Raw genomic sequence first — 23,786 nt, 5'->3', positions numbered from 1 at the left:
TACACAACCAGGTAGGCATACTGCTGTTTTGAGAAAAACTCAAATAATTTTTAGTGAAATTCTGCACAGCAATAATTTGCATTCACGACATCTCTTGGTGGTCTGTCCAAAACGGCAGCTTATTATGGTCAGTAAGAGACAGAAGAGGCTGCAGACACAGTACCTGTCATTCAATTGATTTCTGTTCATTTAGAAATGCGAGTATGTAAGAATGACATAATTGTACTGACAACCTTGAATTGTCTCAAATATACAAAAAAAAAAAAAAAAAGAAAGAAAATGAAGGAGCGATAACTCATCATCACTTCTTAATTATTGGCCACAAAATTTTTGTGACACACTTCATAAGCAATCATGACTCACCAGTGTGTCATTACATTTTTAAAGTATTTATTTATTTATTTATTTATTTATTTATTTATTATGATGACATTGGTTAATAAAACCCGAAAAGTTCCAGCTGTACATTTTAACAGTAAGGCATATATATATATATATATACATATATATATATATGTATATATATATATATATATGTGTGTATATATATATATATATACACACATACACATACACACACACACACACACATATATTTACATTGTGTGTTCACCCCATAGTTAGATTTGTTTCTGTCACTACATATTTGACCCCTTTTATCCCATTTATTCCCTACTCCTCCCTTTCCCCTACCCTTTGGTAACCACTAGTCTATTGTCCGTGTCCATGAGTCTCTGTTTGTCCTGCTCATTTGTTGCTTTTAGGTTTATATCCCACATATAAGTGATATCATGTGATTTTCAACTTTTTCTGTCTGGCTTATTTCACTTAGTATGATTATCTTGAGGTTCATCCATGTTGTCACAAATGGCAGTATTTCATCTCTTCTTACGGCTGAGTAATATTCCATTATATATATGGACCGCAGCTTCTTTAGCCAATCATCTATCATAGGACACTTTGGTTGCTTCCATGTTCTGGCCAATGTGTATAATGCTGCTATGAACATCAGTATGCAAATATCTTTTCAGATATGGGTTTTCAAGTCTTTGGGGTAAATACCCATTAGAGGGATTGCTGGATCATATGGTAGATCAATTCTTAGTTTTTTGAAGAAACTCCATACTGTTTTCCATAGTGGCTGTACCAATTTGCAATCCCACCAGCAGTGTATGAGGGTTCTTTTTTCTCTGCATCCTCTCCAACATTTGTTATTACTTGTCCTGTTGATTATAGCTATTCTAACAGGTGTGAGTTTGTAGCTCATTGTCATTACATTTTTATTTAAATTTCTCATCTAGGTCTCTCTTGACTTTAAAAGCAGTGTTGAATCAAAGGGTAACATCATTTAGTCTGTATTTTAGAAATAATTCCAAGACAACATAAAGGATTGACTCAAGTGGTAGCTAACCTAAAGGCAGAGAAGGTGGAGGGGGAAACCAGTCCAGGTGACAGAGGATGAGGATCTGGTTTAAGGAAATGCCACTAGGAACAAAAAAGATGCAGTCGGGGAAGAGGTCTTGCAGGTATCACACTTGGCCTGGGGGTCAAGTGGGTGGAGATGACAAAGAAAATGGAGTCCAGAGTGATTTGAGATTTCAGGGTCAGATGAGTAGAGGAATGGTGATAATCTTAACTGAGATAATCTAAGAAACCAGGAGGAATAATTTAAGCAAGTTGGGGGAAAGAGGAGATGCAGTTTTTGTGACTGGGGGGACGGCAATATGTTCTATTATAGAGAGTGTGGACTTTGAAGTATATGAGAACTATCAGAGCAGAGCTATCCAGGAATATCTGAGCAATATTAGGGAAGAGATGCCTCATAGGACATGGGAAGTACGTGCCTGTAATTCCAGAGAGAGCAGAGTGGGGGAAAGATTTGGTGGTCTTTATAGGAAGTAACAGTAGTGATGATAGTGGGTCTGGTTTTCTGAAAAAATGAACAATGATGAAAACATCCTGGAAACACTGCTATTTATGGGGTCTCCAAATCAAAAAAAAAGTCAATGAAGGATACAGCACAGGAATGGTCAGGAAGATAGAAAGGAACATAGAGGAAAATCACAATAGTATGAAGAACAAAGAAAGCACAGATTTGTGACTGGGAGGTCCCTGGTGATCATCAACCAGAGAATAGTAGTGCAGAGACCGGACTGAGTAGGTTTAAAGGTGGTTTGAAGGTAAGAAAGTACATCATTTTAAAGAATATCATAAAATTTGGCAATGAATAAAAAGAGACAAATAGGAAGGTCACTTGAGTAGAAAGAAAGACGGGTTTGTTTTCTTTTTTTCCTTTTTTTTTTTTTTTCCAGAATAGGAAACATGTTTTTTAAATGGAAAGAAAGCATTTGAAGATACTGGACCTAAAGAGTTAAGTGCTGAAGCAAAACTCCTGAAAGGTGAAAAGTGACAAGATTTTAAAATGAAAATGGAAATTTAAGTTCCCTAAGAAGGTAGAGGTAGTCTTTCTTTACAACAGAGGAATACAAGGAAAGCAAAAATTTTGGGTGAACGGGAGCAAAGAAAAGTAAAGTGCAATTACATGTCACACTCTCTTCTTTTTTTTGGTGAGACGAAAGGCTCAATGATTGCTGCAAGTAAGGGGACAGAAAGGGGGTAGGGAGCTAAGGTGAGTGATAAAGATTTAAATTAGCCCACATAAGGACAAGGAGAGGGGCCTATTAGGGCTATTTGGCTAATCAACTAAGATGAGTGGAAGGCTCAGGTCATGGCTGGTGCTGGACTACTTTGATTCTCTTTCTTCAAGAATGGAGTGACATGCAGGGGGTGCCTACAATGATAACATACCCAATTAGGTCTCTAGATGTAATGACACAGTGCATGGCAAATCCACAATCCCACACCAGCTGTGCTGCTGGCAAGACAAAGGAGCCTTTTGTTGCCAGTGAAGTGGCAGCCCCAACCTGTTTCTCATTCATCTCCAGCTCTTTCAGCCTCTAATCCCAGATCCTTCACCTCTTATCCATTTCCACCTCCTCCAGTCCACTGTTTCCTAGCAAGACCACGTGCCTGGAATAGTTACTCCTACCTTGAATGTAGAAGAAAGGAAAGCCAAGGAACTGATGTTCATAGGGTAAGATTTTAGTGGGAAGGGGATGGGGAGGGGTTGCTTCTCAGAATTAATGCAGGTCTTTTGTGCACCATGGACACAAAATGTCATTGTGGACCATTCCACGAGATGAGTTCATGAATGAATATTAATTTTAAAAAAAAAAACCCTTTGTGAGTATTAGTTTTTATAAAGCAGAGTGTTTACCCAGGGGACTATCAAAAATGGCAGTTAAACAGAGACACTTTAATTCGTTGTGTTTCTAGGGTCTTGTGAAATAGAAATTCTTTAAATTCTTTAAGTACCTTTACTCTGCTTCATGGGAGCTACTTTTCAAAGTTTAAATTGCTTATATTTCATACTTCTCACTTCCTAAATTCCATTTATAAATCAAAGTAGCTTTGGAGCAATTTGATAGAAGTGAAATGGATTAAGAAAGAACAAACATCAAATATATATATATATTTGGTCACTTGAGTTTATTGGATTTTTCTTTCTTTTTTCTTCTAACCTGCTTTATAAAGATGCTCTGAGCTAAGTCTGTTGCATTCAGCTTTGGCCTGGAGATCAGGTATAATGTCAGGAAAGGACAATGTTGTGACTCTCTCCTTAGAATACCAGCTTCTGACTCTGAGGATACATCAGTGCATTGGAGTTGAGCTGGTTAATGTCTCAGAGGACCAGGCTGAAGGAATTCTTCCTAGATTAACATTTTCTCATTCATAATCACTCAACTCTAGGCTCTAGCTCTCACCTTGTTTTGTTTTGTTTTAACATGATCTAGAAGTTTCTACCCCATCCATAGAGAGTCAAAGGCTCTTAGAGCTGGAAGGGTTCTCAGAGGTCATCTTGCACAGTTTGTTTTTAAACCATTTGGGATGAATATACTTTCCCTAACCATTGCAGGGTGATATTTTTGCAAATGCAATAAAAATATCACCAAATGTCAAATTGCTATACAAGTTTCTAAAGACTCTCAATGGATACATTCATCTATACTTACTTCTTCACAGACAGTTCGCAGACCAGCACAGGCCCCTGGACTATGTTTTGAGTAATAATGATGCTGATACAGATTCTCATTCTGCAGTTAGGGAAGCTGAAGTGCCCAGAGAAGAGTCCATTAACTGCAAACACACAGTTCCTTAGAGGAGTGTTCAGTTAGAACCAGGACTACTGATGCCATCCACAAATTAGTGAATCTCCTTGGACTCACTTATGTATGGAGCAAGACAGATGGACCCCATACATGAAAACTCATTGACCTGCACCCTATGCATTTTGATTGTGTTAAGTGTATATGTATATCTGACTAGGTTAGGTTCCTTATTATACATTTACTATTAAGGCAGGCCTTTAAGACTCCCAGGCTATGCTAGGTCCCTTGGTTTTACACTCACATAACAACCTTTAATTGTTCTTTATTGCTTTTATCAGTTAGCAAGTACATCTTTAATTGTCTGATTATTTAATCACTGTCTGACCACTGCTGGACTATAAGTGCTAAGAGAGCAGAGATCATATCTCTTTTGCCTACCATTATATCCTCCTGCCTACTACAGTACCTGGCTTCTAATGGATGTTCAACAGAGGTTTATTGAAAAAGTAATTAATGAGTTGAGAAATAATGGTAGGGAGGCACTCTAGAGCCACCTGCATGAATGGTGGCAGCTAGCAGCATGCCCCAAGATGTCATGATGAGGACACTAATACCACTGCAGACCTGAGCCTGACTCCACAGGCTACTCGTGGCTGACTTGCTCTTTTCTCCAGGGCAGATCAGCTCCTCAAGCCCAGTAACCTCTCCAGGCTCATTTCATGGGGCCCTTTATCAATACAGCAGGCAGGTCAGTTCTTCCCTCCTCCTTCCAGTCCTTCCTTATTTCCCTTCCTCCCTCTCCTACCTTCTGTCTTTTCTTCCTTTTCTCCTCCCTTTAATTATTCAAATATCTAACACTGTGTGAAGCAACATATCTGGAGATAATCTGGCAGGATTTCTGCCTAGAAAAAGTGTATAATCTAGTTGGGGAGAGATATAAGTCCATATGGTCAGTTAATAAGAAAAGTCAGCAAAAATTAACATTAAGACAATAGGAACTGCAAGAGTTTCAACTCTTCTGCCTGGATTTTAAGTCATTCATAACAAGATCACATCCTGCCTGGCCAAGATGTGTCCATTGTGTTTCAGAAAGCCACAACTCCTCAGCATCTCCAAACACCACACTTAGTACCATCTCCTGCTGCTGCTCTGGATGAAATGTTCCCACTCTCTTTCTTCTGGCTTTGCTAGGTCTCACCGTGCTAGAACTAGCTCAAATGCCACCACCTCCGAGACCTACGCTGACCTTTGGTTTCCAATGGCACAAATTATCTGGATCACACAGGTAAATACTCAGGCATTTGTCTCCACGTGATCAGATCTCCCAGCTGGACTGTAAACTCTGTGAAGGAGGGACTGTGGCTGGCACATATTCGGTGGCCCCAAAGAGCTCCAAGTATGAAATTGAATGAACCCTTCAGTGTAAATACACTGCAAGGACAAAACAATTTCATTTTGGGTCATTTTCTGGGTCTGCCATGACCTAGAAGGCGTAAAGGCAACTTCAGGGCAATAAATGCAAATAAGTGTCATTGAAAGGCATTGCACCTTTTCATAGAAGTGGTTATATTTAAGTAACCTACAAAATAGTTTGCTAAGACTCGGCTTGTCACGTACAAAATGGGGACAATAAGGACAACTAGAAATAACAAAAAAAACCCACACATAATTATTAGTAACAGCAGCGCTACACCACTATCTACACAGTGATTCTGGGTGGGTCATTTTACCTCTGTGGGCCTCAGTTTCCTTATCTGTAAAATGAGAATTCTGAGTCCGTTTTCTCAAGACTCCCTGCAGGGTGTAAGCATCCAGGGGTCTCTTAGAAACCAGCATGTTTCTCCCGGGTTTCCAAAGTCCACGGCTGTTCCAGAAACTACTGCTGATATCCTCTAAGCAGCCGGAAGGAAAAGGTTCTTATTCATTACACAGCCTCATAAATCATCTGAAGTCCATAGGATGTTTAATATGAAATCATTTAATTTAATAGTCATTTTGACATAAGGAATTGTTTTCTTAAAGCTAGAACTGGCTGTAAAACCTCAAGTGATATTTTATGGCTGCCATATAATAAAATCATTCGGCAATTAGTGATTAATGACATACAACAGCGAGTTTCTCCATGGTCACCTCCCCACTGCTGCTGTTTCTCGCTGGTCTCACCCACTTCCGAGTCCAGCCATCCCACCTGGAGTGATGAGCCTCTTTTTATAATCAGGACAGATTTCAGAGCCTAAAACACCATCTCCTCCATCAAAAAGGGGTAGCCTGAGATAGCCTGGTGCTGTGGTAGGCCTGAACAGAAGCATTTAAATAGATAGACACAATCCATGGCATTGAGGCAAGTTCAAAAGCATGAAGCTTCCTTGGACAAACCACTAAGGGAGGTTCAGTATGAAAGAATGAAGTGTTGCCTCTCCAGGTTTGGTGTCTTGTTTGAGAAAGGCACCTGAATACTGAGAGTCTGACCATCTTCTGCACCGTCCTGCCTGTCACATTTCTTTCTTTCACTGCACTTTTGGCCCCGACTCTCTCACACCCCAAATATCTAACACTCTGAGCAGGATCCCTGTTGTGGCACCCTTCTCCAGCCTCCGACAAACACCAGAAATTAAACTTGACAGCATGGGCTTTCAACTCAGAAAAACCAGTCCCACTATTTCCTGCTGAAAAAAAACATTTGCCACAACCCTGTGGGACAGACTGTTGGTGTTAATTACCTAAAGAAACTGAGGCCCTGGATGCCCAAGATCACACAGCTTAATAAGCACTACAGCCATGATTCAAGACAAGGCAGTCTGCAGCCAGTCGCGGACACTGGACCACTACGTTGATCTGACTGCATGCTCGTGGAAAAGATAATCGCATAATGGATGTCATGGAACCAGCCTGTTGCTTGAGATAGCATAAGCCCTTAATAAATAACTTATTATTAGCATTGTTATTTAATGTTATTTATTCTTGTGTTGTTTCTTGTTGCTTATATTATAAAAAATCCATCTCCCTCTTAGGAACAGGACAAAAATTGGGAGTAGATCCCCCTTTCCTCCCTGTAGTGGATACAGTGGGGTGCAATCCAGACCCCATTCCTGATGTTGGAATGGAGCACCTGATGACTCTCCGCTGAGTCTCTCTCTGAGTATTTTCCACAGCTGGTGACAGCCACCTTACCAAGGTCACACACCCTTCTCCCCATGGTAGCCCATATCTTATGCTTGGTCACCATGGATGATGAAGACCCTGGACATCTCAAAAGGGTCAACCCAGTGATACAGCTCCCATAGGATCAGCTTCTCACCTGCATCTCAGCCCATCCTCTCCCTGCCCATGATGCGCCCCTCACCTCTCAGAGGGGGTGTCATTCCTGAGAGCTCCCAGGAAATCTCCTGCACACGCTTCTCTACTTCAAAGTCTATGTAGCAAGGGGACACTGACTATGACATCCACCCACCCCCCAAAACAAACAAACAAACAAACAAACAAACAACAAACATAAAGCCACTTCAGGAATGTCGTTGCAGTGCTTTATCACACTGGGGAAAATTACACTTAACTTCAGAGCATAGCTTTCCACAAAGTGTGGAAATATCCTGTTGAATCTGAATGCTCATTAAAAATTGATTTGTAAAGTCTATAAATCTGTGGTCACTTTAAATTTGTTGATTTATTTCCAAGTAGAATTTGAGGTTTTAGATATTATAAAGTCAGAAAACAACATTCTAGGATGGGAGAAGAATTTAGATTTATTTTCTATTCTTCAAGATGTTGTTTTTTCCTTTTTTCATTGCAAATCGCATTTTCTAGAACTTTCTGGAGTTCCATCTTCTCTTCCCAGCACCAGCACACCCTATAATGGACTTTTAAAAGGCTACCTGGAACTTATCTCTTTTTTTCTATGCTCTTCCCTTCATTCCACTGCAAGAATGATTTTCCTAGAGGCCAGTTCTGAACATGCCTGGCCCTGAGCAGAACTCTTCAAAGGCATACTGTACTAACTACAAAATCTTCAGCCTGGTCTTTAAAACTTCTGAGTTCTCACATTCATCTTCTTTCTAGCCTTGATGGCATCTCTTCCCCCACTAGCATAGAACTTGAACTTTGTGACAGCCCAAATAATTAACGATTTTCTAAACACACCCTGTGCTTTCCCACTTTTCTAGCCCTCCTCTTGTTCCATCCTTTGCCTGAAATGCCCACCATTATGTCACACCAGAAGGCCCACATACATAAGTTCTGCCTGTTGTAATTGAATTCATCCTTCGAAGTTCCTCTCAGATGCTTCTCCATGAAGGCTTTATTGATGGTATTTCCCCTGATCCCTCTATCTCAGGTTGTACCTTTCTTGTGGCACTTCACCACTGTCCTTTGAATCAGACATATGACCATTTGTCTCGACTTTTCTTTGTCCTACTCTATCAGTTAACTTTTGCTGCACAATGAATCATTCCCAAAGTCAGTGGCTTACTCGTCATCTGGAGGCGAGCTAGGGTTAGTTTGTCTAGGCTGGACTCTATGGGAGGTCAGCTCCAAGCTACGAATTGGGTAGAGCTTGGTTCCTTATCTAGGTGTGGGCTTTGGCGTGCTCCGTGTGTTCATTACAGAGTCTGAGATAAAGAGCTACAGCCACCATGGGACGGCAGAGGCAACAGAGGCACACCCAACTGGGCAGGTATTTTAAAAGCTTCCATTTGGGTCACAGAGGCTAAACTTGGAGAAAACAAGTCACATGCATGAGCTCACAGTCGAGGGGGTTGAGGAAGTACCCCCTGCACACAATCAAAAGGCACCAAAAAGTTATGTGGCGACAAGTTTAAATGCATAATTCTATTATTTTAGAGTAGGGAATCAAAACCATCTCTTGAATGGAACTCCTCAGTAAGTACATTAAAGGAACATAGAGAAAATCAATAACCTCATTCATGTCGTAGTGTTAATAAAAACTAGAGGTATTATTTTCACAATGACTAACATCTATACAGTACTGTACAGCTACAGAACTTTTTAATAATACCTTATAGTTTTAAATATATTATCTCATTTAGCATGAATTGTATGCATTTTTAAAAGATGCCTGGAGGTGGCAATGTCTTCATTGCTTGCAATTACTCTTTAACTATGAATGTCAAATATTGCAGAGAAAGAGGGTTTTTGGTATGGGGTCCCAGTCAACAATCCTCCACATATAACACCTGGTACCACACTTACTTGCCTCCCTGGTTTTCGAACCACTACCCAACTACCTCCTCTGGTTTCTAAGACATAATATGCAATGAAATTGCTGGGAGAGGGTGTTAAAAAAGAAAATTCCTGAGGTTCAAGACTAGAGATTCAGATCAAGGATCTGCATTTTTAACAAGTGCCTCAGGTCGATACACTGCAGTTGTCCCTTGACCATCATCTCAGAAACAGAATTCTCCCTTTCACTGGAAGGAACAGAATATCCAGTTCCTGCCACCACCCAACTCTGAAGATCAAAACCTAGGTTACAAGAGGATCATAGACTCACTCGTGGGATGAAACCATTAGACCAAACCTCCAAGACCTTTTAATTCTACAGATGAAAACACATAGAAAGCCAGAAGAATCCCAATGTCTGGCCACTATTCCAATCACAGAAGTAGAATTAACACCCAGAAACCCTAACTCCTACTCAATCTCTCTTTCCGCTATACCTCAAGGTCACAAATTTTCTCTATTCAATTTATCAAATTTCTCTCAGCTCCGGAAAAATCCTAACAAATCTCACATTAAAAAAAAAAAAAAAGGATGAAAAAAATCAAAGGAAAAGGGAAGGAAGGCATGGTTCCCCAATGACGTAATTCATGTTCCAAATCTCCTCTTCCACAAAACTAGAAAAGAGTCATAAAACCCAACTCCATTTGCTCTATTTCACTGTCACTTCTTTTAATAATACTTGTTAAACAGGTGGACAATAATGCTAATAAAATGTAAGGAGCAGGATCTTGCACCTCTCGTGCTAAGCATTGCGTGGACCTCTCATGCCCAGCATCACAGCTATTCCAATTTAAACCTCCCAGTGCTTTTGGCCTGACTCCTTGGCAATTATTGCATACTTTGGTGCCTTTTATAGATCAGGTTGATTCCAGGGGTTGACCTTTTCAAAGCTCCAGTCTCCTCAAAATCATTGGAAATGCTGAGTGGGCAGAGCAGAGATTCCCTGGGGGCTCTCTTTCTGCCTCCATTGTGCACAGTTCTGTCCAAATTACTTGATAGTTTCTCTTCCGTACTGTTAGGGAAAAGGTGAAGAATGTCTGAATATGACACAGCCTGCCAGCAGGGAGAAAGGGGTGGAGCATGCCCCTAATCCATCATCCAGGCTGTCTTTCCAAAGAGCAGAGGCGAGTGAGATAACTAAAGGGGAAGAATGTGTTCTGATTTGGATGGGTTGCGGGGGCGGGGAGGGGGGATGAGTTTAAGAAGCACCATGGATTCTTGAATCAGAATTCTGTACCTTATTGTATTTGTAAGCAAAGGGGATCAAGTTGATAGCATATGCCAATTGCTAAATTCAGATATGCACAAAACACGTATGCAGGAGAAAAACTGCTATCTTTGAAAAGTAATATGCTGACAGCTGAAAAAGCCTAATTTTCTAAAGAAATTTCTTGTTGTAGACATTCCTTTAAGAACAAAACAAGCTAGAGTGTGACTAAGTGATCCTCAGTGCGATTTGCTACCAAGCAAATAAAAGGGTCTATTTCTTCCAACCCAGTCACCATAGCTTAACATCCTCCCTCATACCTAGCTCCATGAATTAGCAGTTAAATCACCAAAATCATGTCCATGTGAGTGTAGACAGTGATCTTTTCACCAAAACAAGGTGAGACCATAAAGCAGAGAGTCACCAGGTAGCATCTTCACTAACACAACCTGCTTAGGTCATTTGGCAGACTCTAACCATTCAAGCATTGTCTACACTATAGAGTTGGACACTTCAGGGTAGTGTAAGCATTGAGAAAAGATAAACTGAAAATTGCTATACCAGTATACAGTTTGCATAAACTGAGGGGAAAACGGTCTAGATCAATGGCTTTGTAAACATTTTTGTTTATTTCTTTAATGAATGGTCTTCAATCTGCAAAAGTAATATTCTGCAGAAGCCTAATACATAAATCTAATTAGGAAGCTTAGTAGTTCTGACTGAAGCAAATATTAGGAGGCCAAGGACCTGATCACTAAGCACTCTATAGCCTTCTCTATGTATTGGGTGGTCCCTGGGGCAATTTATTAGAACTTCCACAGAGCTTTCAAAAGCACTGTTGAAGAAATCACTAGACCAGATCGTCTTTCAGGGTCTTTTCCACTCTAACTTTGTCATAATTCTTTAATATAAATGAAAGTATATATATTGATGGAGTGAAATATTCTGCCACCATCGAAATGATCTTTCTGCACACATACAGAAAATTATATAGGCCAGGTGTAAGTGAAACAAACAAACGAACAAATAATTAAACTGGGGACATAATATAACTATAAATTTGTGAGAAATTACTTTCACGTGTATAAAAAGTACAAAAGGGCAAGAAAAAATAACAGGTGTTGTTTTAAAATTATTAAATCCTTAATTTAATAAAATTCTTTAATGTTATATCAATAAAATATAAACAAAAATGTATTATTTAAAAAAGATATATTAGCTCTACACTTTTTTAAAGTCTACAATTTCATATTCTTTTTTCATTGGAGAATAGAACTCGGGATCAGGATGCTTTAAAAGATTTGCAGTACCTTATCTATCTATAGAAAGTTGCACAGAAATGCACTTGAGCGTCTCAAGGAAAGTGCCAAACGTCAATAAATCTTCATAAAACATGAATATCATGTCATTTCCTTGCAAAAAAAGACGAATGTCCTCCATTACTCAGAAAGACAAGTCTAAACCACTTACCTGATTTTGAGGCCCCCCTTCACAATCTGAATCTAGTCTACATCCTTAGTTTTATTTCTCACTGTCTCTCAATGCAAATCCTATTTTTCTGGCATAGTGGTTCTCAATGGCAGGGGTGAAGAGGGCGGGAGGCTATTTTGTCCCTCAGAGAACATTTGGCAATATCTGGAGACATTTTCACAACTAAAGAAGTACTATGGGCATTTATGAGCCGAGGCCAGGGATCCAGCTAAACCTTCTGCAATGCACAGGATAATTATCCAGTCAAAAATGCTGAAGTTGAGAATCCTTTTCTAGTAGATCTAATAACTCTTCTCCAAATATACCATGCCATAGACTTTCTTCCAATTATTCTCCCTTTCCAGAAAAATTTCTCTCCCTTTCTTACTCACCAATTCAATTCACTCCAAGATTTTTCAGTTCTCCTCCAAGAAGCCTTTGATGGGCATACCAGGCTAACCTAATCCCTTCATCTTCTGAGCAATTATAACACTTCCTCCAATATTCTTTTGGTGTTTCCCATATCTGGCCACAGTCCCTTGGCAATCTGCTTGGATTTTTCTCAACATTTGCATCACATCTGTTAAGCACACATGGTCTGATACAACACAATATTTACTTTACGGTCTTATGAATTTTGTTTAATTTTATTAACATCAAGCCCTAAATAATTTTCTCTAAAAATAGTTTAACAAGTATAATAAGAAGACATATGCTGACAGCTGGAAAAACAAATCAGAAATACAAACACTGACTATCAGACAATGGGATTTGATTGTGGGCAAAAGAAAACATTCAGAGATACCCGACTTTGCTTAGTTTCAAAGAGATGCTAAGTGCAATTTGTCAGCAAATTAATGAGGATAGTCATCTCTTCCAATTATCCTCTCATATTATAAGCTGTTTTATTATTAATTTTATAGCTAATATTTATTAACTACTTACTATGTGCCAGGCTGAGAAGACTGACAATCAGCCAGGAGGCAGTGGCGGGGTATACCAGCTGGTGTCCCTTCTGACTGGTGGAACATCAGGCTTAATTGCCTAAGTTTACACAGCTATTAAAGGAAGAGCTCGCCTCCTATTTAGATCCCCAAATCCCCATAGAAATAAATCCCTAGTCACATCACATTCTCCAAACACTTAAAGTTTTTAAAAAAATTATTTATGGTGTAAAGAATCTTAGGGTACCAACCACATATGCATGTAGACAAATAAGAGATACACCTCATGGTTACACAATTCAGTCATGCCAGGTCTGAAGAGAGATGCCATGTGCAAAATATCTTTACTTAAAATTCCTAGAAATAATATTAACTAAAGCTGTTAAGAAAACTATACAACTTTCCTAAGGACACATAGAAATGGAATAAAAGGGAAGACAAATCATATGGTCAAAAATGGAACTGAATAGTGAAAAAGCTTCAGTTCTCTACAAATAAATGTATAGCTTTGCTGCATTTCTAATCAATAGTCTAATTAGGTGGGGGATTTGGATTTGGAAGATTTTGGAATATGACAATGTGATTGCAAATTCATTTGGATGAATAAATAAATATGATAAGCCAAGAATATTTTGAAAAAAGAAAATGATATTTAATTTTGCTTTATTTTGTTATGTTTTTCAGAAGAAAAGATTTGCCCAGCCAGGCACTATATTGTGTTATAAACAATAACTAAATACAGTGAAATCCAGCTCAGGGCATAGAGAACCAACCAATCCATTAGAATAAAAGCTGATAAATACCATCAACCTCAAAGGTACCAAACTTATGACCAGTTTCCCATGCAGGAAACAGAAACATGGGCAAAGAATTAAGTGGAGACAGAACCTTGGATTTTATCCTAAAAATTCTAAAAATATCCATCAGTATGGATAAAATTATTAAACTGATTAAATGATATAGTCACAGGATGAAATATTAGTGTGAGATTTCTGAAGCATAATGTAGGAGAAAGTTCAGTATTTTTATATTTGATATGTTATATAATATATATAGTATACATACTTCATATTGTATATTTAATAAAGCAGCATTACAAATCAGAAAACTTCAGATATTAGTTACATGATCATAGACTGAGAGCACATCTGAACATAAAGTGATGGAAGACTTATAAGAAAAGTAAAATGATTCGATCAATTTTTAAACGAAAAAGTATGTTAAAATCATAAGGCAATTAAAACACAAAGAACAAATGGGACAATATTGAAACAAAATGAGAGACCATATAAAGAACTCATAATAAAGAAGAAGCAAAAACAGATGGTCACATAAAAGAAAAACAATGGCTAATAAATATATGAAAACATGTCTAAACTCACCGGTCTGATAAGAAATGCAAATTAAAACAAGGAAGATTCATTTTTTTTGCATATTAAATTAGATTACTTTTTAAATTAAATTTTTATGAGGTGTAGTGAAATGGTATTTTACTAGTTGAAGTGGAAACAGGAATAAACTTTCTGAAAACTAATTTGACATGCGATATTTATATATATTGTTTTGGTAGTCTATCCTTAAAAACTATAATTATCAGACCTTGAACAAATAATTATGTAAAGGTTTTCAAAACAACATTCATTCTAATGCCTTCTTTAATAGTAAAAGTTTAGAAGCAAGATCATTGTTAAATGATAAAAGAATAATCCAATTATTCTATATCCACTAATTAGAATAAAATGTAAGTAAGACAAGTTTTAAGTCATGTTTGGAAAGTACAGAGGATGGTATAGGAAAATGTTCAAGCTCATTTTTTAAAAATACAAAATTCTATTAACTGCATGATCTCAATTGTGATAAAAGCTTAAATATATATTCACAATTTACTCTATATTATAATAGAGAAAACATCTATGAGGAAGTATTCAATTTTTTTAAAGTGGTGTTTTCTGGATAGTAAAATTATAGGTAATTATTTTATTTTTAATTTCCTGTGTTTTCTTAAATTTCTACAATAAGCTTGTATAGTGTCTACAATCAGAATAAAGTAGTTAAAGTGTGCTCATTTCCTTCTAACATTAGTTTTGTACTTTTGGCATTGCCTCTCCATCTCTTCCCATCAGCCTTAGCCATTTATGATATAGAAGTCTTCTTGGTGAGAAGTTCTCTAGAAAGTTCGCATTCCTTCTCTGAAGTTCTTCCATGCTTTCTATCCTTCTATGGACTGAATTGAAAGTCAAGAAGAAAGCTTTCACCAGAAACTGACCATGCTGGCACCCTGATCTTGGACTTCCAACTTCCAAAACAGAGAGGAAATAAACTGTTGTTTAAGCCCCCTGGTCTATGGTATTGTGTTGTGGCAGCTTGATCAGATAAATACACTCCCCAACCCAAGCTGGAGTAGAACACCCTTAGGTATCCCCGGGGAGAAAGAAGATGATCCCTCCCTCCTGCAACCCTGTATCCAACCTACATTTTAAACAGCCTCCAAGCCCTCAGTCAGGTACTTTCTTCTTGGGCTGCTCAGCAGAAATCCTTGGCTTTTTGTCTCTTTAGGCCTCTTCCTGACCTTCCAATTTTCATATTCCCTACTCATAATGCTGCTGAGCAACTCATAATTATCAACGCATTCGCTCTCCCCATTTCTTCATGAAAGGAGCTGAATGAGCAATTTGAGTTCCAGAAAGACTGCAGCAGTCAAAGCGTTTTACTCCATTGGGGTCTCCACAAATCCCACCTTCAAAGACAATAACTTGTTGAAATCTCACCCACTGTGAGAAGAGTCGAATTTGCCCTCCTCTAAAAGTCTATTATCAATGAGATTCCACTGTCTCTGAGCTGAATAAATATTTCTCATATTCTCTGCATAATCATCAGGGATGGAACAAGCATATAGAAATCATGTGTCTTTAATTCTGGAGACACTGACCAAAAAGCTAGAGAAAGCGATAGGGATGATGTTTCCATTTCCATCTTGGAATTTTTGTTTTACTGGATTAGGTGAGTGAATTTGGCTACCTCTGAATCTGAGTTTAATACACAAATATTTTCAGATTTCCCAAGGCAGTGTCAAATATGGCCTCTTCTCTTCATAGTAAAGAAGCCATTAGGTATATAGCTACATATATCTCCTTATTTCCCTTCCTTTATAGAACTCACATAACTATCACATGAGTCCAGTACATCTTGATTACATCCAAGGAGGAGAGCATTCTATCTTCCTTAGTGCACTGGAAGACTATCATGTATAAATTTTGAGCACTGCATTTTGCTCTTAGCATTAAGATAGCTCTTCCAAGGCCAAGATGCAACCAGACATACAGCATGGGCAGCAAAGTAGAAACCATTTTCTGCTTGCAAGCTGAGTTTTCATATCTCCCCTCTTGACCTTGCATGTATTATTTTGAACGTAATGTATTTTTAAATTGCTTCACCATTTTAAAAATGTAAGGGAGCGCTAAATTAAATATTATTTGTAGCATATCCTGGTTTGCGAAGGGCCTCTAAATCTGATCCCTTGTATCAGGTCGATGCCTAAATCCCATTACTTGAGATTGCAAATGACTGTGTTTGCAAAATTGTACATGCACATTTAGGGCAGCTTCAACGATTCAGCCCATAATGTTAACTTTGTTTGAAAAGGCCTTGATTTTCCAGGAAGCAATCTCAAGCCACTCTGCCTGTTCCTTAACTCTGTCTCTGTCATGGATAATGCATTAAAAGCCTAAGGATGACCTGGCATGTGTTTCTTCAGGAACCTTAGTCTAGGGTCTAACTGAGTTCCTGGCTGAATAGCTGGAGCCCATTTTTGTAGCAAAACATAGAATGCATTCAAAAACAGGTGAGATCTACAGAGTGTGAACTGAGGGAAAGGTGTAAGAGGGGTTACAGCAGCCCCTTTATCTCAATGTAATTTTTCCACTTTCACCTCCTGCATCTCTGTCCTGTGTTCTCCACACTCACAGATGCTACCAGGCTGATAGGTAAGTCTAAGATCCACACACGAGGGATTTTTGCAACTTAAGTGAAATTATTACTTCTTTAAATGGGCATGTACACACTTGCTCATGTGTGTGTACACGCACATATATACAGAGAGACACACACATGTTCAGAATCAACAATAGTCTCAGAAAATGCAATCCTGCCATAAAATGTAGGATAGAAATAGAATAGAATAGAATGAATAGAACAGAACAGAGCAAGATCAGACAACTTCATTATATTAAATGTGCCTCAATAAGGCTAAGGATAAGGCTCTGAGGTCTGCTACTCAATCACCAAACCCCATAGAATCTAAGCATCAGGAGGCCAAGGAATATCAGGACATTATGATATTTCCCTACCATAATAGTAGACCTAAACAATTAGCAAAATGCAACATCTGGGGTTGACACTAATGAAGGGGAAATGGAGGAAGTAGTCCAAAACAGAGCAGTTATCTTATGTTCAAAAATAAACAAGCAAAATAATGATCATGGAGAATTGTATTTTTTACTTATTTCTGTGACAATTACCATACAAATTAGCAGCTAAAAACAACAAATATTTATTATCTCACTGTTCTATGGGTTGGGAATCTGGGCATGATTCAGTCGGGTGCCTCTGCCTCAAAGTCTCTCACAAGAGCCATGTTGGACAGGGCTGCAGTCTTATATGAAGGCTCGACTGGAGAAAGATCTGCTTCCAAGATCACTCATAACTGTTGGCAGGATTCAGCTGTCCTTTATTAGAACTAAGTTTTTGGAATGAGGCCCTTGGTTCCTTACTTACTATTGGCTGGGGACCTCCCTCAACTCCTTGCCACCTGGGGCTCTCCATAGGGCAGCTTACAACATGACAGTTTGCTCTGACCAAGCAAGCAAGAGAACACACCTAAGACAAAAACCATTGTCTTTTGAAACTAAAACTCTGAAGTGAAATCTCATCACCTGTGCCACATTCTACTCGCTAGAAGCAAGTCACTAAATTAAGCCTAAATTCGAAGGGAGGGGACTACACAACTGCATGGTCTCCAGAAGACAGAGATCATTGAGGGCCACCTTGGAGGCTGCCTACCACAAGGAGGAAGCAAATATTCCCATAAATAGACTGATAATGTCATATGTTATACATGGGCATATATAATATCACACGACTTCGTTAATATTTTTAATTGCAAGTATTAAAGATACTCAAAATGTGTATATTTTGATCTACTTATTCCCCTTCTAGTGGTAATTAAACCAAAAATATTAAACCCTAACAATTATTAATTCCCCTCTTCAATGTCCTAAAGGGTGTAAATCTAAGAGATATTACATTGATTTGCTTAAGATGGGGTGAGAGTGATAGATGGAGAAGTAAAGAGAGGGGTAGATCATTCTACATAAGAAAAGCTGTGATACCTGGGAAGGAGGGTGTGTGTATGTGGTTTTGGGGGGGTGTGGTTTGGAAGGGAATGCACAGAGGACAATAAACCTCTGTGACTAAGAGCCCATGGGAAGTGAAAGAAAAGGAGAAATTAACTACCATGATGCTCAGAACTTTGTAGAAACAGGTATGGACAAAGGAATTTTTAGAAGACTTGCTGTGTGCTATTTGATGTGATTCTTCTTTGCAATTCCCTTCAAGAAAATGTTTAGTTAAAGGCTAGGTTGTTCTGAAAGGCTTTCAGTGTTGCATTTGCACCATACTGCTTAAACATGACACTCTGATGAAACTGGGGGAAACAAAATCAGGTTCCCTTTTGGGTTACCTAGGCCACTGGTCCAAGAATATAATCCTAGGTATTAAAGAAATATGCATAAAATATTAATGGAACTGATATTTATTATTAAAAGATTTGAAAATTTTCAATGCCCAATAAAAATAAAACACAATAATAATGTATGCCTCTTTATATAATAAAGTGTTGCATAGACAATTAAAAGTGATGGTTATAAAGATTCTATAATAACATAAAAATTGTTATAATAGAACATTAAGAGAAGAGACAGATTATACAAATTTTCATGTAAAATGTTTAGCCTACATGCAAAAGAGCACATACATACAAACAGAGGCTAGGAAAAAATAAGAACAATGAAAGATTGAAAACGAAAGAGTGCAACAAAAGGACTTTTAGTCTGTTCTCTTTTTCTATACCATTCTTTTTTTCTTTAACAGACACTTCCCTAGGACCTCCTGTCAGCACATATCGGGAGGAACAGGCTTTGTTCTTCCATCTTCCCAACCTCCCTCATGGCCTTTATGAAAGAGCAGAAAAAAAAGATGCTGACATAATCGTCCTAGAAATCAACAATTAGTAAGCTAATCTTGAGCGAGTGCCGTAGACCTAGAGCCCATCCTGACTGTCTGTGCGTACACCAGCCACTCTTCAGTCTGCAATGAGGCTCACAACAGCTCCAAAGAGCAGCCCTCAAGGACCCTGTCCCTCTAGCCCCTGAAGTAGGCTGACCTAGAACTTCTACTACATTTGTTAACTTCTTCAAGGATTTCTTACTCTCAAGACCAGTCCATGTTACAATCCAAACATCCAAGAAAAGGGGTAAGAATTTACGTCCCTTACACCTTATGGTGTGTTACTTTATCAGAACACTCTCCTGAGGTGATGGCAAGGAAGAGAAACAAAAGGACCCTGATATTTCAAGACTGAGAGAATAATTAAGGAAGAGACGTTGACAATATTCTCTCTCACGATAACATACAAGTGAATGCACTTAGACACCAGTAGAGTTACACACAGAACTCAGCAAGGCTTAGGAAGCCTGTGAACTTATTGAAAAAAATTCCTGAAGAGGGTGAACACCTAGGGAGGGTGAGAGGCCACACAGGCAAAGCTGTGAACCACAATAAGCATTCACGTTGGATGTGGAAGAAAACAATTTTCCCACTGCAGAATGTACATGCTTGTTAAATATCTTCCAGTGGAAGAGTGAAAACACTATTCATTTGCAACTCTGCAGGAGATAAAACATTAAAAAAACAAAAACAAAAATGAAAAAAAAATAGCATGCCTTTTCCCCATGATAGCTCTGCTCAAGCAGAGACTAGAAAGGGATTATGTTTGCACAGTTATTCCAGTCTTGTGTTCTCCAAACAAATTATCATTGCTGAAGCAGTTGGGCTGATGAATGGGGTAAGTAAGACAGGCCTGATGACCCATCTGTTAACCAGGTATCAGATGAGTGAAAGGCTCCCACATATAAAGGAGGAGCTTTTGTGTCAATCAATCCTATTCTGTGGGCATGCGTTTGATGGCTGAGTCACTCTATAGTGTAAGATTCCTAGGTGAACTTTCTTGATGGAGTTAGACCATCTAAAATTCATAAAGAAAATTTTATCTCTAAATGAAGAGTTTATAATTGAGACTAATGAATATTATGCCTCATGTTCTGCCTAATCCATGGTGCTGTGGGGCACTAAGAGAGAAATGGACAAAAATGATAGCCCCTTATGATTTCCAATGCATTTTCACAGCCATTACAACGACTGTCACTGTAGATGAGAGAGCCAGTATGAGGCATGCGTGTGGTCGGTTCTTTCTCCTGCACTCGTGACAGAAATCACTTCTGGATTATGGTGTTCTTCCTATGAGTCCCCTCCAGACCACTGCTCTCCATCCCTTGAAAGTGGCATGGGAGAAGAAACTTCATATTTATGAAGGATCTATCTGTAGACAGGTGCAAATCTCCAAATTACACATAATTTGAACAATATTACTTGTAAATCGCACGTTCACCCTATTTGTCTACATGCCACAAGACAAAGGTCTTTTTAACATCATCTTTCATTTCCATGTCTTGTTCTTGGCACGACTGCTCTCCCCCCAGTATTTCCCCACTGTTTCCAGTATCACTTCACTCTGCACTGTCCCTCCCAAAGAAGTAGTTAAAGGCTTTTTGCTGTTAATTGCTTTTTGTTTGTTTGTTTAACTACTTCATAAATTATGACTTGAAGAATAGAGGAATATAAAGCTAGGTTGAGATGCAGATTCCTAGAAGTAAATTAGACTCATTAAACTGTTACCAGTTGTCATAGACACATAGTCTCACTATGCATAGTATTCAAATTTGCATCCCAGAAAAATGATAAATCACTTTACGTGTCACAGTCTTCAGAACTGCTAATAGATGCACTACTCGAAAACTTATAACTTAAAATTATACATTTTAAATGGATCAATGAAATTTCGAATGTCCAATTGATCATATCTGGTCCTTTCAAGAACATTATGAAATTGACAAGAAAAAAATTGTTTCCATTGTATAGATGATAAAACCACAGTTTAAAGAGTCTCTGTCTCAGCCAAAGCTGTATGTTACATACAGAGAAATGGACATTTTGTCTTTTCTCTAGGAGGTGCCTACTGGATATTTTCATTCCTAACCCATTTGGCCATGTCTTTTCATCCTAAGTAGTTTAGAGCTCCTGACAGCCTTGGATTCTGTCATTGGGAAAAAAAGGTCTATATAAAGAGTTGCTCTTCCTCTGCGACTCTTATGACACCTAAAAGAATAATCGCGGCAATTATACATCAGAAACACAAAGTGATAATTACACAAATGAAATTTTCAGCTACCACTTGGCTACCCAGCACGGGCAATAACTTTTATAATTCCCCGTGGGGGGATATATGAAAGAAGCACAGAGTGTTGGAGAGATGAAACACAATTATCAGCACCTAGGGGTTTGTTCTTTCTGCTAAACAAAGAAAGGGGGAGGGTGACAGCAGCTGGAATAGCCTCTTCTTGCTCTTTACAGAGATAGGAAAACACTGCTCCGCATCCACTTACTTTAATTTTCTTCAGAAACGATAACAAAACTTATCCAGTCTATTCTATTGTACTTTACTTTTCCATCGACGTGACTTCCTAGATAGCTAACTGCCTAACCATCTCAAGAGTTTGTTCCAGTAATAGCAGACAGCTTTATTTTTTCTTTCTTTTTTTTTTTTTTTTTTTTTTTGCTTTTTGAGGGACTTCCGAGTGTCACCGCACTGGGAAACTGGTCCATATTAGCTGAGCCAGAGCTGTAGTTACATAGCTGGTAAGTCAGAAGAACAAATATTTCCTTTTTCTGCTTTAGTCTATTGAAAAATCTGAATAGTTCCAAATACAGGCCAAGTATTAATTGTAATAATAGTTACAGACCAAGCAATACTTGGTTTGAAAAGTAAAGTAACTGGGGATAATTAGGCATTGAGTCAAGAGAAATGCTCCCAATGCCCTTTGCTCTCCCAGTCCTCTGAACTGTATGTAAAACACAGCTGGTTTTCACAATATGCTTGGGAAATCATCGTTTTTAATTTTGGACATAGTGTGTGAGTACAGAGGGTACTGAGCAAAGCCACTGCTCCCACAGATGTTGGTGTGGATGTGTACATGTACGAGGTACTTGTCACCACCACCTCCCTGACACACGCATGCGCACACCACACCCCCTCCTATCCTGTGTGGGGCATAAGCGGCCATCTCGTGGCTTTTTAAGGACATCAAATTAAGGTATTCAAAAGGAGATATGGAAGAGGTACTACTTTCAAAACTTGAAAATTTTGTTTTTGTTTTATATTAAGCATATAATTAAGTATATTATGCTTTGGTGTATTTCATTGATCTCTACCCCTACTGAAATGAAAGCAAGATACAAGTGAGAAGCATTTCCTGTTATAGCAGGGAAGGGTAAGAGGTAAATTTATACCAGACCAAACTTATCATGTGACAACCAAGGTAAAAATAGCATGCATATATAAAGGAATACAGATTAATAAAAACACTTTCTGATTAGGGGGGAGGGCTAAATTTCCATTTGCAACATGCATTCACTCTTATAAAAGGTTTTTTTCAAAACGTGCTCCACAGAATTTGTTCCGAAGGATTTATCTGATATGACAAGAGAAAAGCCTTTTGTAGTAAAATGAGGATAGGAATTGGTGACTAAAAGTTCTGAAGGCTCCTTCACTCAGGATTTCCCTGGACTCTTTAATACCCCAACGTGAATCCTATCTTCTTGAGGGCAGAGTTAGATAATCGGTACTTAAAATTAGTTGACCATGGAAACACTTACGAAAGGAGAAGCATTTTGTGGAACTAGTGTTCTTGAGTACATTTAGGAAATACTGCTTTTTTAGAATAGGTACATAAAATATATAGGTTTTAAAAAAGACAGGAGATTAGTATATAGCTAAGACACCTGGCCATGATTTTCTCATGGAGCTCTCCAGCCAAGTGCTTCCTGAACTATAATGTGCACATTAATCACAGGGATCAATAAGTCTTGCCTAAGATTCTGCATTTCTTACAAATTCCCAGATGATGCTGATGCTGCTGGTCCACAAAACACACTTTGAAAAGCAAAGGGCTAAAACACATGTGCCTTCAAGTGATAAAGGTATCCAGGGATTGTCTAGAATGCTAAGCTGTCTGATAATTCTTTATCCAAGAGAGAGGTAGGGCTGAGGATGGTGCTTACCAGTAAAACCTGTTGGGGGTGATGCGTTCATGCATGAGTTGCCACCGTCTCCCAAAGTCCATGGAGCTGTAGAGCTGCAAAACAATGAAGCGAGGAGAGCATAAGCATCGAGGGGCACTTTCAACATGAATACATGGGTCTTCCCCCTGGAGAAGAACATCCCAATACACTGGAGTGCCTAACACACCCAAGCAGGCGTCTGTTTCATCCAGATAAAAATATATGAATATGACCATGCTTTGCTTATCATCATGCCTTCTGGCAACAAGCAGGTGCTTCATATACATCCGATCAACTGATGTTTATGAG

The 23,786-nt window shown here is 38.6% G+C and overlaps 1 protein-coding gene across 3 annotated transcripts in view; it reads right to left on the bottom strand.

Moving 5' to 3' along the window:
* SORCS3 (sortilin related VPS10 domain containing receptor 3) overlaps nt 1-23,786 on the bottom strand; it is a 513,788-nt gene that overhangs the window by 155,756 nt on the left and 334,246 nt on the right. For all 3 annotated transcript variants that reach the window (XM_016144038.2, XM_036222121.1, XM_036222120.1), the window contains exon 5: nt 23,478-23,551. In XM_016144038.2, the coding sequence (XP_015999524.2) occupies nt 23,478-23,551 (74 nt within the window). The remainder of the gene's footprint in view (nt 1-23,477; nt 23,552-23,786) is intronic.

Source organism: Rousettus aegyptiacus, unplaced genomic scaffold, assembly GCF_014176215.1.
Source record: "Rousettus aegyptiacus isolate mRouAeg1 unplaced genomic scaffold, mRouAeg1.p scaffold_m13_p_6, whole genome shotgun sequence".
Taxonomy (NCBI): domain Eukaryota; kingdom Metazoa; phylum Chordata; class Mammalia; order Chiroptera; family Pteropodidae; genus Rousettus; species Rousettus aegyptiacus.
Note: the sequence above shows the minus strand (reverse complement) of the source record. Positions and strands in the feature narration are given on the sequence as shown.